Raw genomic sequence first — 13,405 nt, 5'->3', positions numbered from 1 at the left:
TTTTTTTGATTTTTTCTAAAAAAATAAAAAAAAAATAAACGATTTATATGATTTTTTCATGATAGTTTTTTATTTATTTGAATTTTTTGATTTTTTCAGTTTTTTTTTTGTCTTTTTGAAAGGTTATTTTCTAGGTTGCAATTAGCCTACTAACAATAACAGTATGTGGATCATAATGGATGGATAAAAAGGGCACTTATTGCCTTCAATAATGGCCAACAGGCCAAGGTGGTGTTTACCACTTTGGGATTTTTGGGTAAACAATTATTGATAAGTAAGTCGATTCATTAGCTTTGTAAAGTTTTTTATGGAGCAAGGTAACAAGCTAAATATTGACCATTTAACTGGCTTCAATATACAAAAACACTTCAGGAATGCAGATCTTCTAAACATTGAAGAGTCACACAACAGATACTGAGATAGGTAGCTGATAGCACAGTGCATAGCACTATCAATAGATCTACTAGTTTTATGTCCTATAAATCTACCAGACTCTACACTCTATACACACCGACTAGTAGTGACTGAGTGACTGACTGCACTGTTCCCTTTGAAACGAGACTTAAGTTAAGAGAAAAGCTAACACTGTTTGAAATAAACATGTGCATAATTCAAACATTTAATTTCCATTTACTGCATTTAATTATTTTATATATAGTTTTATAATTTTAATTGTTTTGTTTCTAGTTTTAAATTCACATATTTAAAGATTGAAATTAAATTTTTTAATTAGAATACTCGTATTAGGGTGAAAAATCTTTCTAATTGCCTAAAAGGTCAATACAATCTCAACCTCTCAATATACAGGGTGGGGCAGAACTGATTGAGCAGTTTTGAGGAAAAATAAAAGAGTAATGGAGGTACATAGAGAAGAAAGTTAATTTTCATAGAGGTTAGCATAGCATACCATTTAGAATACTTGTTTTGAAAACAATATCTGGAAGATGGGGCCGTTAGCTGCAACACACTGTTGGAGTCGTTCTCAGAGTAGGGAGTAACCGTGACAGTGAATTCCGAACGCTATGCTGCAATGTTGCAAAATTTCTTGCAGCCCAGGAAAACATTGTTGAAAATGAAGCATTGGGAGACGTGTGGTTCCAGCAGGATGGGGCTACAGCTCACACAGCCTGAATATCACTCAATGTTTTGGATCGCATGTTTCCCGGACGTCTGGAGTTTCTGAGGGGTGATTTACAGTGGCCTGCGTGGTCACCTGATTTGAGCATTTGCAATTTCTTTCTTTGGGAACATCTAAAAGAAAGGGTGTTCAGAAGTCACCCTCACACCCTACCACAGCTAAGGGAACCGATTATTGTAGCAGTGGTTATGGCCATACCTCGCCATGTGTGAACGTGCTGTAGGAAACTTCCGAGAATGACTCCAACAGTGTGATGCAGCTAACAGACACCATCTTCCTGATATTTTTTTCAAAACATAAGTATTTTAAATGGTATGTTACCTCCATTACTCTTTTATTTCGCCTCAAAACTGCTCAATCGGTTCTGCCCCACCCTGTATAAGCTAGCTAACACATTAAAATTGTATATTGTAATCAATATATAACAAATAGTCAAATAGTTAAAGACTACTTATAGCCTTATAAGAATTAGCTAAGCTGCTAGCTATGTACAATGTATTGCAACACTTGATCACTTGATGCCTCTGTACCAAAAACATTCAATTTATTGGAACCTAATACACACTAAAGGCAACAAGTTTATATACTAATTTGTCATTCATAGTACATTCATACTAAACCATGAATAACAATACCGGTACCTCAAAATAAATTAGAGACTGCCACTCAATATATTTAAATATATAAAAAAAATCAAAAAATAATAAGAAATCGAAAAAAATCATGATTCTTTTTATAAAAAAATCAAGAGATTTAATCACATGATTTAATCATTTTGATATAATCATTGCTAACCCTGGTAACGTCCCATGCACATAACGAACTTTTTAAAACTGCAATGAGAACTGTAATACTCGTTACAGTTATAGACAGATCTGATTCAATCGTAAAAAAACTTGTTGAAAACACGGACGAATGTAACAATGAAACCGTGTCTTGAGATTCAATTAAAACCCTTCGTAACTTGCTTGCTGAACTTTCTGCTCTCAATAAAATTTACACCTACGAGTGAAAGTCAGATTAAGTTCTTTTTGCAATTTAGCTCTCCCTCCCAGTTCTCATTTGATGACAGAATTTAAAACAAATTCTCGCGAAGTATCGTTTTTTATTCCTTTCAATTTTTCAATTCCTTCTTATATTCATTTGTTATCATAACCGTACAAGTAGGGATTTTAATTTCTTGTATAAGAAGACGATGGAGACTCGATCTGCAGCTTAGAAAGAAATTCTGCCTCTGCTCCTCAAAGGCGGAATAATTTATTATGAAGGAGCTTCAATATGCAAAAATTAAACTTGTTCCAGTGTGAAAATCTTGCCAGCAATGAATATAGGATATCAATTACATGTCAGGCAATGTTGAACGGTTCTGATTAGAATCCCCGTGATTCAAAAATATGTCGCCAAGAACTGCTTGACGTGAATCTTCACTCGTGTATTCATACAATAGACGAGCCCGGCGAGACCGAACACATTACATCTGCCACAGCTGTCCACGCTGAAACTTCTGCTGTTCACGCTAAAACATCTGCTTTCCGCGCTAAAACATCTGCTGCCAACGCTAAAACATCTGCTTTCCACGCAAAAACATCTGCTGTCCACGCTAAAACATCTGCTTTCCACGCAAAAATATCTGATTTCCACGCTAAAATATCTGATGTCCGCGCTAAAACATCTGCTTTCCACGCAAAAACATCTGCTGTCCACGGTAAAACATATGCTTTCCACGCAAAAACATCTGTCCATGCTAAAACATCTGCTTTCCACGCAAAAAGATCTGATGTCCACGCTAAAACATCTGCTTTCCCCGAAAAAAGATCTGATGTCCACGCTAAAATATCTAATTTCCGCGCTAAAACATCTTTCCATGCAAAAACATCTGATGTCCACGCTAAAATATCTGCTATCCACGATAAAACACCGGCTAATCACGGAAAAACATCTTCAGTCCATGCTAAGACATCAGCTGTTAACGCTAAAAACATTTGTTTTCCACGCTAAAGCATCTGCAGTTCGCGCTAAAACATCTGTCGACGCTAAAACATCTGCCTCCAACGCTGAAAAATCTGCTGTTCACTCTTCAACACCTGTAGTTCACGCTATAATTCTGTCTGAATGTTCTAAGTGTTAGGGAGCTCTGCGTTCAATGGGACGAAGTTCGAATTTCGAAGCTATCTGGAACTCATGAATTTATTTTTCAATTTTCACTTTATAATAGTTCCTTTTTCAGTCTGCTTGATGAAGCAGACTATACAGTCTAGTATAGTATAGCATAGTATCTTCGGCATTGTCACAGGTTGTGATTTACTACAAACTATGATATTGAACTCATTATATTAAGCTCTACCTGAGGATCGGGTTCGTTGACTAACGTAGTGAAGGATAAGTTAGATACATGTGTCCAGATAACGTATCTTGTATACGGGGTGGTAATACAGAGTTATAAGCTACGGCATCGACCGTGAGGTCGGAGAACTCTACCGACACGTTACATCGCGGAGTGCTCATCAGCTACTGGGGGCTCTGCTTAAGGTTGCTAGACCTTTTATAAGTTTCTCTTCCGCCCACTACTGAGGTCTTCATCGCGTGATCTATCACGTGTCTATCAGATGTTGACTCGTCCTCAATCTCTATCAGGTCAAGTGAATTGACACCGGACAGCATTGAAGAATAGGCCTGGATAGGCCTGTCGCCGATTATTGTATTTTTCTTGACTAGACTGGCCTTTTGATCAAATCTTTTCAACGTAACGGTACGATTAGAATCGTTTCAAGATTTCAGTTGTTCCGTCGGATACGAGGCATTTAAAGACGAAACATATGCTCCTGCATGGCCTTGTCTAGTCTGTTCTTGAACACGTTCATACTCGGAGCGTCAACAATGTCTTCAGGGAGGCTGTTCCACTTGTCGGTGACTCGAAGCGAGAAATGTTGTCGCGTGGATGAGTTGCACCGCAGTTTTTTAGTTTATAGCTGTGGCCCCTGGTGTTTGTTCTTGTTTCAAATTCTAGTAATCCTCCAGGGACCTTGTACAAACCATGAGTATACGTGTATACTTCTTCAATGAGGTCACCATGCAGGCGACGATAACGGAGACTGAGAAGACTAATAATCTTCAATCTTTCTTCATAGGACTTGCCCTTTAAGCATTTGGAATTATCCTTGTCACACGTCTTTGAACACTCTCCACTAAATTTTTATCCTTTTCAAGTCTCGGTGACCAAACAACGTTTCCAAACTCAAGGTTTGGGCTCACGACAGAGGTGAACAACGGCTTCATCATTTCTATATCTAGGTACTCGTAGGAGAATCTGATCAGCCCAAGCAGTTGATTGGACATCTTAAATTGCGTTTCAGTATGCCTAGGAAATTTTAGCTCCTTGTCGACACAAACTACAAGATCTTTTTCCATGCAAGACTTCTCAATCATAACCTTCTCGTTGCAACCATACCATGTCTTCTCATACTGTAAGCTTGCTGTTCATTTTTCTTGCCGAGGTGATGTACTTTACACTTGTCAGCATTGAAACGCATCTGCCACGCATCGGCCCAGTCAATTAAACTATCAAGATCATTCTGCAATTGCATTTTATTTGACACATCCTTAACTGTATTATAAACTTTTGTGTCATCGGCATACATGGAGCACACGCTTGACACGGTACTTCTGGTAGATCGTTTATAAAAGCGACGAACAAGACGAACAAAACCGGCCCTATACGCTTCCTTGCGGTACGCCACTGCGCCCAGTTGCCCAATCTGATATGGTTCCGTTAATGCAGACACGTTGTCTTCTGCCTACTCGGAAATTCCTGATCCATTCGAGGGGGGCGCAGCCGTAGGCCACAAGTTTTACTCTCAAATAAGCCCTGGAGCTAACGCATAGCTTCACTATCACACCATGCATTAACTTTACTCAGCCTCAGAAATAGAAGCCGCCGACTACGCTTGAACTCCGTAATCCAGACAAACGACACACTGCCGAAAGAAAATAGCGCCGTAGGTCTTCAGCCAATGCTTAAGAGGCCCGTTCACGGACGCTCCAACTCTAAACTCGGCACACTGCGGCGAAAGCAGTGTAAATTTCAGCGGCAGCGTCTGGCAGCGTAGTGACGGGGCCGAAGGTGCGCGATAATAGTGAAGTATGAGATACACATTAATTGTGCATGGATTTTTTAGTTTCGTCGAGGCAAACATTTTAATTACTATGTATTTAAATTCTCTCTGTTTCCCGAGTTAGCGCAAAATTTCTCATCTTCACTGCAGACAGCGGCTTATTTTTCACTAATAGATAAACCGTTCGCTGCCGACAGGAGAAATTCAGTGCACTGCGAACAGTGTCCACCGGTCTATTCTGATCATTTAGACTGTTCATGATTATATGCAACTACGATCATTTAGTTTCTTACTCAAATATTGGCTGGCTCAGAAATACGTTCGCACATTGAACAAAGCCATAAAACTAAAGTGTAAGTCGATAAAATTATTTAATTACATTCCTGACATCGATCTGTTCACTTATCGAATGATTTCCAAAAAATAATCACATGGTTACTTTGGGAGGCAGCTGAGAGCTTTCTCTTCTCTTAGCTAGGCCGAACTGGCCTAGGCCGTTCCTTCCTCCCCAAAACAGAGGGGGAGGAAGGAACGGATAAATACACCGAGTTAAGGAATACGCCTGCTGCGCTAAACCCATGACGCTCTACCCAATTCCCTCCCTACCTCCCAATTGTTCTCACATTGTCCTCCCCTACCTCAATCGTCTTCTGTGTTATTATCTCAGCCGGTTATCGTTGCCTCAACAACGCTGCCGAGGGATGTGGTACGGTATCGCCGTAGCAAATTGTCACGGCATATACTGTGCGCTGTAAAAATTAGTTTCTCACTTATTTGTGAATGCAATTGACCACTGTTGTGGACGATTACTGCCCCAAGTGCTCGGTTTCGAAGCTGTTAGTCAAGCTGAAATTGATTCTTTTACCGCAAATGGCTTTGGAAACTCGGGCGTTATAATGTTCTACACGGTTACTGTCCAAATCATGCAGTAGACTTTCTGCATGGTCCTTCACTCTATTCAGTATTTTCATTATAGCCTGAAAAATTCCAGTACAAAAATAATTGCCGGTTATTGAACACCTCGCATGATCGCCGAAAACATGTCTGGCACAGTTCAAAATGTCTGTACGCAATCCGCTAATTCTTTCCGCTTCGTTTTTACCAGTCAGATTTTTGTGATGTTTGATTGCACCCGTCACGGTCATCATCAGTAGCGGTACGGTCATGGCCATAGTCAGTAGCGGTACGGTCACGGTCATCATCAGTAGCGGTACGATCACGGTCATCATCAGTAGCGGTACGATCACGGTCATCATCAGTAGCGGTACGGTCACGGTTATCATCAGTAGCGGTACGGTCACGGTCATCATCAATAGCAGTACGATCACGAACATCATCAGCAGATTTACGACAAGCAAGTTCGGACGAGGCATAATCGTAAGTGAAGGCAGAGCCACCATTCCGAAAAACGGTTGTTATAAATTGAACGATTCGACATTTGACATCTTTATCAAAGTTGAGACAACAGCTATGAAGACAGAGCTACTGAGAAAGGCAACCGCGGGGATGCGTGGCGACCGCTGTATAGTTCGGTTTCTGTCAACAATACGGCGGCGAAGCTTTCACGTAAGGAACGGTCTTTTAGGACAGTCTTACTACTCAACGAAAATAAGCATCGGATCAACATTTCTGCTAAATAATAAATTCGAGTGATTTAAACTGATGGATTTCCAACTTTGATTGTATTGCCCTTTTCCTGTGCTTGAGATTATGTTTTACTAGAGATTGAAAATTTGCATATCGACATGAACGCTGCATTGATTGCATTGTAGTTTGAATTGTGTTGTTTATGCATTCGTTTGCTTCATATTTTTAAACGCAATTAAGATTATTTCTCCGTAATCATCGTAACGCATGCCATTTATTTACGACGAGCTTAACAATATTTACATATTATTGACTATGCATGCAAACATGTATTGTCAGTCTTGGCCTTTAAAAAGTCACAACAGCACCAGACAAGCACTTTGAAAGCTGAGTGGACTGCAAGGTGTGTGGGGAGGGGAGAGGGAGGATGTTTACCGCGGGCTCACAGAAGATTTATTACCAGAAGACAGACCTGCCTTTCCTGCCAAGTACGACAACGAAGGGGCAAATCTCGATTAAATCTACGGAAAATTCACGGACCTGTTGTTAAAAACGAATATAACTACCACCAGAAAAATAATTCAGAAATGCTTGGTATAGCGATCAATGAAGAATAACGAGTTAAACAAACTGGTATCGCGAAAACGTTAGAAAAGTCGCTCGTTTTACGATCCTCATGGTTCAAAATTTTCGTTAGCGATAACACTGGTAATACAAAGTTTATATAATTTATCTTAATGTCCACAGATTGAAAATAATTAGCCAGGATAGCATTCAAAATTTCAGATTTTTATCTTATTTATGAGGGGAGTTATCTGTCGAATTCATAGTTAAGAATTTCCATAGACGACTACCGCGGCTAAGCGCGTTGAACGGGCCTCTTAAGCATGTTCGCTCATAAGCAGGTAGTTCCTCATCCGGCTGTACCTACTTCGGCCTAACCACTTCTGGTCTAATCTATTCACGCTGTCCCGGTTCACAACCTTCTTGCAGCCAATCACTGGCTCTACCAGCACACTTGGACCGCTTTTCTAACTTCTTCCAGCCAATGAGGTTAAGTTAGCTCCGCTCAAGTTGGTTTTGGATGGAGAAAGGATGTAGCTCGTATAGGTTAGGCCTGAAAAGTTTAGACCTGAAGAGGTTAGGCAAGGAGAGGTTTGGCCAGATGCAGTTTGGCCATGTTTACCTTTGGCAAGCTTATTTAGTGGCTGTGGACATTGGCTATGGCTTTGAGTTTAAGGTGCCACCGTGCCGGTAACGACTAGATACCGGCATGACGGAACCTTAAACTTGCCTCGTGTCTAAGCTTACTTGCGGGATAGACAACAAGCGGCAGACATTTGGCATTTGTCAGATCTAATTTCTGCCAGTACTGTCCTCGTGTACAAGCACCTTAAGCTAGTAATTTCTCGTTCAATAATTTTTTCAAGCGTTTTACTGTATTAAACTAATATTTCAATCCTTATTTTCTAAATTTAGTTTTGCGATTTATAAATCTAAAAAAAATTTTGATAAATTTAAATTTTGTACCATGTATGAACGCGTTCAAGAACAGACTAGATAATGCTGTGGAAGAATATATGTCAAGACTTGAAATGCCTAGCACCGTATCGAAACCGGTGGAAGTCCAGTAAATATTTCAAACTACCGTCAGTCTTGAAAAGATCCGGTCAAACGACATGCTTTTAGAATTAGATCTTCTGTGAACAAGTCACGAAAAGTACAAGAATCGGCGACAGGCCACATCAGGCCTACTCTTCAGCGCCGGCATCACTATGTTATGTTATATTCCAGGAAAGTATTGTAAACTATCTTTTAAAACTCTACTTGTTGGAAGTAATTTTTGGAATAAATACATATGTTTTGAGTAAGTTTAAATCAATTTTCGACCCTGACCTGAACTATTAACCGCAGAAATCACCAAGCTAACGAACGCGCGTTCTTCTCCCGAGACGGAGCATTTGTTTTTCCACCCTGACCTCGTGGGCAAAGACATGCGAGACGAGGCCGTCATCCAGGCAGCTCGAGAGACCCTCATCGCGCCCGCCCGAGAGGGTCCTTACTACCTTGACAACCCGCGCCAGAAGTTCTACTCCCAGGACGGCCAAGACAAATATGTCAAGAAGATTTTCAGGGATATGGTGAGTGCTTATTACTGCTCGGATGCTTGCAGTTTAATTTAACACTACTTCATTGATAAGATATATACAAATTTACAATATTAAATAAGGTTTATGAAAACATATTCTTCCACCTTCACACTAGTCTGAGTACTCTATAGTTTGTGTATTCCAGTTTTGTCTGTCGTTTTGTAATAACCTCTTTTAATTCAATGCAGAAATTGTGAGAGATCATTTTGCATTGTTATTACAAATCTTCAAAATAGTATGGATACTTTTCCCAGCGATTATACAAGTTGAAAGTAACCAATCCATTTCATTGCAGAAAGGATGCTTCTTCTTCGAAGTAGGAGCGTTGACGGGAGAGAGCTTATCTAACACACTGTACCTTGAACGGAACCTCGGCTGGACGGGCGTTCTGATGGAGCCCACGCCCGTCAGCTACCACGTCCTCAAGAACAAGAACAGAAGATCGCACATCATGCGGGCGTGCCTCGCTCCCGACACCAGCAACAGGGAACCTGTTTATGAGTTCGTGATTCACACTAGCATGCACGCTTTCTTCCTTATAAAATTCGGGGTCCGCCTAGACTTCTGCCCAGGAGTCGCTACACTCGACTTTCAAGTTTTTATGTGTCTTCTTGGCCACCAGATCGAAACCAGCTTTTGGTCAGAATATCCTTCTTGACTTATTATATAAAAGTCGGTAAGGATATAAGTCGCCTGATATTAGGAGAAATGTTAGCTGAGCCGAGACACACCGGGCTTGCAAGCTGCTTATAGGGTGCCTTTTCAACCCTGAGCCGAAGCCTACTTTATTGGAGCGGCTGATGTACGAGTCCTAGGCGGCAACTATTTCAAAGTCGGGCTCGCATCTAAATTTTGTTAGGGCAAGAAACAGGGTTCTGTTTTAAATGTTAATTATTGACCTAGAGTTTGCGGCTAACAATTAACAAAAATTTTCCATTCGTGGCTTTGTGTTAGTAATGAACTGGAGAATCTGGAAGATTCTATTACCATGGAAAAAACATTTACGAAAGTTTAAAATTTCGTGAGGGGCATTATTAATACTCCACAATGCAATCAATTATTGCTCATTTGTCCATTTACCGTCCGCAGGATAGGCTCGCATTTGGCCTCAACAGCGCCCTACCGGGAGCCTAAAACGAAGCAATCGAACATATCACACCTTACTCGTGAGTCTCCGTATGTCCTCATTGATGACTCGTTCTTAAGACAGATTTTATACAACATGCCATTCCCTTTCCCTCTGTTTGTGAATTTGTAAAAAATTGCGCGTGGAGGAAAAAAATTTTTCCGCGTTTAATGTTTACGTGCTTTTTTAGACTACAATAAATTAAGTATGGTATTTTCATTAATTATTCGCTCATTTCAAAGAAAAATATGTCATATAAAAAATGTGACATATGTTACCGAATGCCTATATAATTTTTGTATTAAATACAACTCAAATTAGCATTTTTTTAGTTCAGAACCAACTGGGCGTAACGCGAGACTTTAACCTATCCGCAATAGCCCAACCATAGCTCGTCACACTTCTTGCAGTTCAACACAGTCACCGACAGGAGAATAAAGGCCATCAAACATGAAGCTTTCATTAAACAATGACAAAGTTAAAAGATTGTATGTAAGTGGAAGACTTCGGGTCAAGTCTTCAGAGGTCTCCCTGTATGAGACAAAAGTATTACAGACACTAAACGTACACAATGGGTCATACCTAAAACCAAATCATAAAAACTAAGAAGACCTTTTCACACCTATAGCAATACGGTTTGACAGCATACTAATATATTACAGCTACAGGTCACAATATTGGTCATATCTAAAAATATTAAATTATCCCGTGCACAGTACACACCTGTCCCGTATGGTGGCGCAGATCGAGTGATCCTATCGAGCTACTATTCCGCAATACAGAGTGGATCCGGCAACATCGCACGGACGTTCGAAGCTATTTGATTAAAAAAGGAACAATATAAAAGACCTATAAATATTGCATTTACCTCCTCTACCAGCTGACTTCGGATGTACAGCAACGGAGCCGGCAACATGGCTGTGTATGGCTCTGAAACGCCCCCAGTCTACAACCTCTCGCTCGTCTCAGTTCCTATTGCCATCGTCGTCAGCCCCAAAGACCAAGTCACACACATCAGTGTGAGTGCAAGCAAGTGAACACAATGATGTAGCATGAATAAAGAATTGTAATAACTAGATTCTTACGTCTACTGACTCTTTTAAAGATAAAGGGAAATAATGTATAACTGCACACGTTGAACAAACATATGTAATGAGAGGGGCTCTACCATGCCCTGCTCTGAAAATTTCAAACTTATCATCGACAGGACAAGAAACATTCTAAATGCTCTCTCATGAATATATCACGTATGTATAACGTAAGAATGATACATTTTCTATTAGTATTTATTTATTGTTAAATCAACCATTGAAAATATTACCAAGAGACGAAGCGCTTTTGCCTGTTTGCCCTCATGCATCTGATAGAGATGACACTCCCAAAGTCACCTTATTTTCCGCCTCCCTAAAAGCCATTTTATCGAGAATTTGAGTATAAAAGTTAACTATATTTTCATTGTACTTTGATTATTATTTCATGACACTAAAAAGCCCGTCTACGATAACGTCTTGCAGTTAATGAGACAATATGAGATCAAATTTGACTAATATTTAAGTAACTTGAGCTAAAATTCTGAGGAATTTTAGTGGTGAAAAATTGATGGTCACTGTCAATTATGGCGATTGATCATCGCTGGTTTTTACTGCAACGATATTTGTAAAGAAACAAATTAACAATTAGTCAGTGAAAAATATGAGATGACAAAAATCACAGAAGTAATGCGTGTTGAGACTATTAGCGGCAATTAAGGGGAGATCTCTAACTCATATCAAGTCCCTTTCTACCTCTAAAGAAGTACGAGTACATTTGACTTATATGTTGATTTTCTCTTCGTTGTTTGACATGATTACTTTTAAAGCGCCGGAGCGAGCTTAGCATCCAGCAATGATTTCTACAATTAGGAGCGTATGTGAAGGACGCCAGCATCAAACCAGAGCGGCGCGACAATCGGGGGCAAACATCCCGTAGCGTCAGTCCAGTGCAGGTGCCTTCCGCTCGTAGCATTTCGTCTCATAAGATGATAAGATTTCGTCTAGGTTGCCAGCAACCAAATCTTACGGTCTATTGTAACTTTCATGTGTTTTTTAAAAGTTTTTCGAACTTCATATTTTTTCATTTTTTATGTGAACACTTTACAGTAATTGAACTGGAGTTCAAGTCGAGTTCCATCATTGATTTTTGTTTATATCCAATTTAAACTCGATACTTCTTTTGATAAAGGGAATCAAAGTGAAATTACTTTCATGTGTGAAATTACTTTCTCATGAAAATCTCAACAATAGACCGACATATGAAAGTACTTTAATTCATGTGTGAAATTACTTTCGTGTGTTTTTTCACACGTTATTCGCACTTCAAATTTGTATATTTGTTTGAACACTTGACGGTAATTGAACTCCAGTTCAAGTCGAGTTCTATCATTGATCTTTTTTTATATCCAATTTAAAGTTGATACTTCTTTTGATAAAGGGAATTACGATCTGACGATTGTTATAAATGCGATTTTAAGACGTGGGTTTTTTTTGTGTTTATGCTAAAAACTCGGAAACGTTCTTATTATGTTTTCTTAATGACGCGATTATTATGGTTTAGAGAGTGTGTGAAGAGTGGTAGAAATAGTTGAATGCAGTATGGACAGGAAGTGCTACAGATGTAATCAATAGTGTGTACAAAGATAATCAAATTTTGAACGTTGTGCTCAGCGAGAGTTTCACTGCCAACCTTGTGTTAAACATGATATTTATAATAATCCTAATCCGCGATAAATTATCGAGAAAGGAGTCAGGAATAAAATAGAACCTTGTGATTTATTATCTTAGAAAGTCTACAATAAATTTCCAAGCTTGAAACTGCAAAAAAAGACGAAAAGTAAATCCATTTTACTCAATTGTTCACACCCGCGAAGCTAGGGTCTTGTTTACGCTCATTGTACAAGTTATAAAATTTATTTCTGTACATTTTTAGAAAGAGCTCATACGAATACTCATAATTTATCTGCATTAGATACATTATATTTTCTTTACTTGGCCAGGTGGAAAACAAAAACAATGTACTTAGAATGCAAAAAATATTAAATAGCGACACAAGTGGATGAAGAAAAGTAAAGGTATTAACAAATGTTGTTTACCCTTCGAAACAACCACTTACGTCAAAGCTCCAAAAATATTTATTAAATAATCGACAGGTCTCAATTTTTAAGGTGGAAACTGAATAAAGTGAATTTCAACATTAAGTGATGAATTTTATAGTTGATCACAGTCGTCACTGATGATATTCAAGTCGATGTCCATTA

General features: G+C 39.2%; 1 protein-coding gene across 1 annotated transcript; it reads left to right on the top strand.

Annotated features, from left to right (window-relative positions):
* Positions 1-8,722: 8,722 nt before the first annotated feature.
* Positions 8,723-9,706, top strand: LOC108668302. Its single transcript, XM_018155488.2, has 2 exons — positions 8,723-8,978; positions 9,283-9,706. Exons 1-2 carry the CDS (start codon positions 8,832-8,834, stop codon positions 9,643-9,645), a joined length of 510 nt encoding a protein of 169 aa, XP_018010977.2. The 5' UTR covers positions 8,723-8,831; the 3' UTR covers positions 9,646-9,706.
* The last annotated feature ends 3,699 nt before the right edge of the window (positions 9,707-13,405 follow it).

The sequence above is a fragment of the Hyalella azteca genome, unplaced genomic scaffold (genome assembly GCF_000764305.2).
Source record: "Hyalella azteca isolate HAZT.00-mixed unplaced genomic scaffold, Hazt_2.0.2 contig14641, whole genome shotgun sequence".
NCBI classification, from domain to species: domain Eukaryota; kingdom Metazoa; phylum Arthropoda; class Malacostraca; order Amphipoda; family Hyalellidae; genus Hyalella; species Hyalella azteca.
The sequence above is the reverse complement of the archived record's forward strand: the minus strand, read 5'-3'. Positions and strand labels throughout refer to the sequence as shown.

Excerpts from the sequence above, each read along its gene's own strand:
- LOC108668302 (XM_018155488.2), top strand. The coding sequence starts at position 8,832 with ATGCGAGACGAGGCCGTCATCCAGGCAGCTCGAGAGACCCTCATCGCG. Across the intron at positions 8,979-9,282 it reads AGAAGATTTTCAGGGATATG|AAAGGATGCTTCTTCTTCGA; the intron begins GTGAGTGCTTAT and ends ATTTCATTGCAG.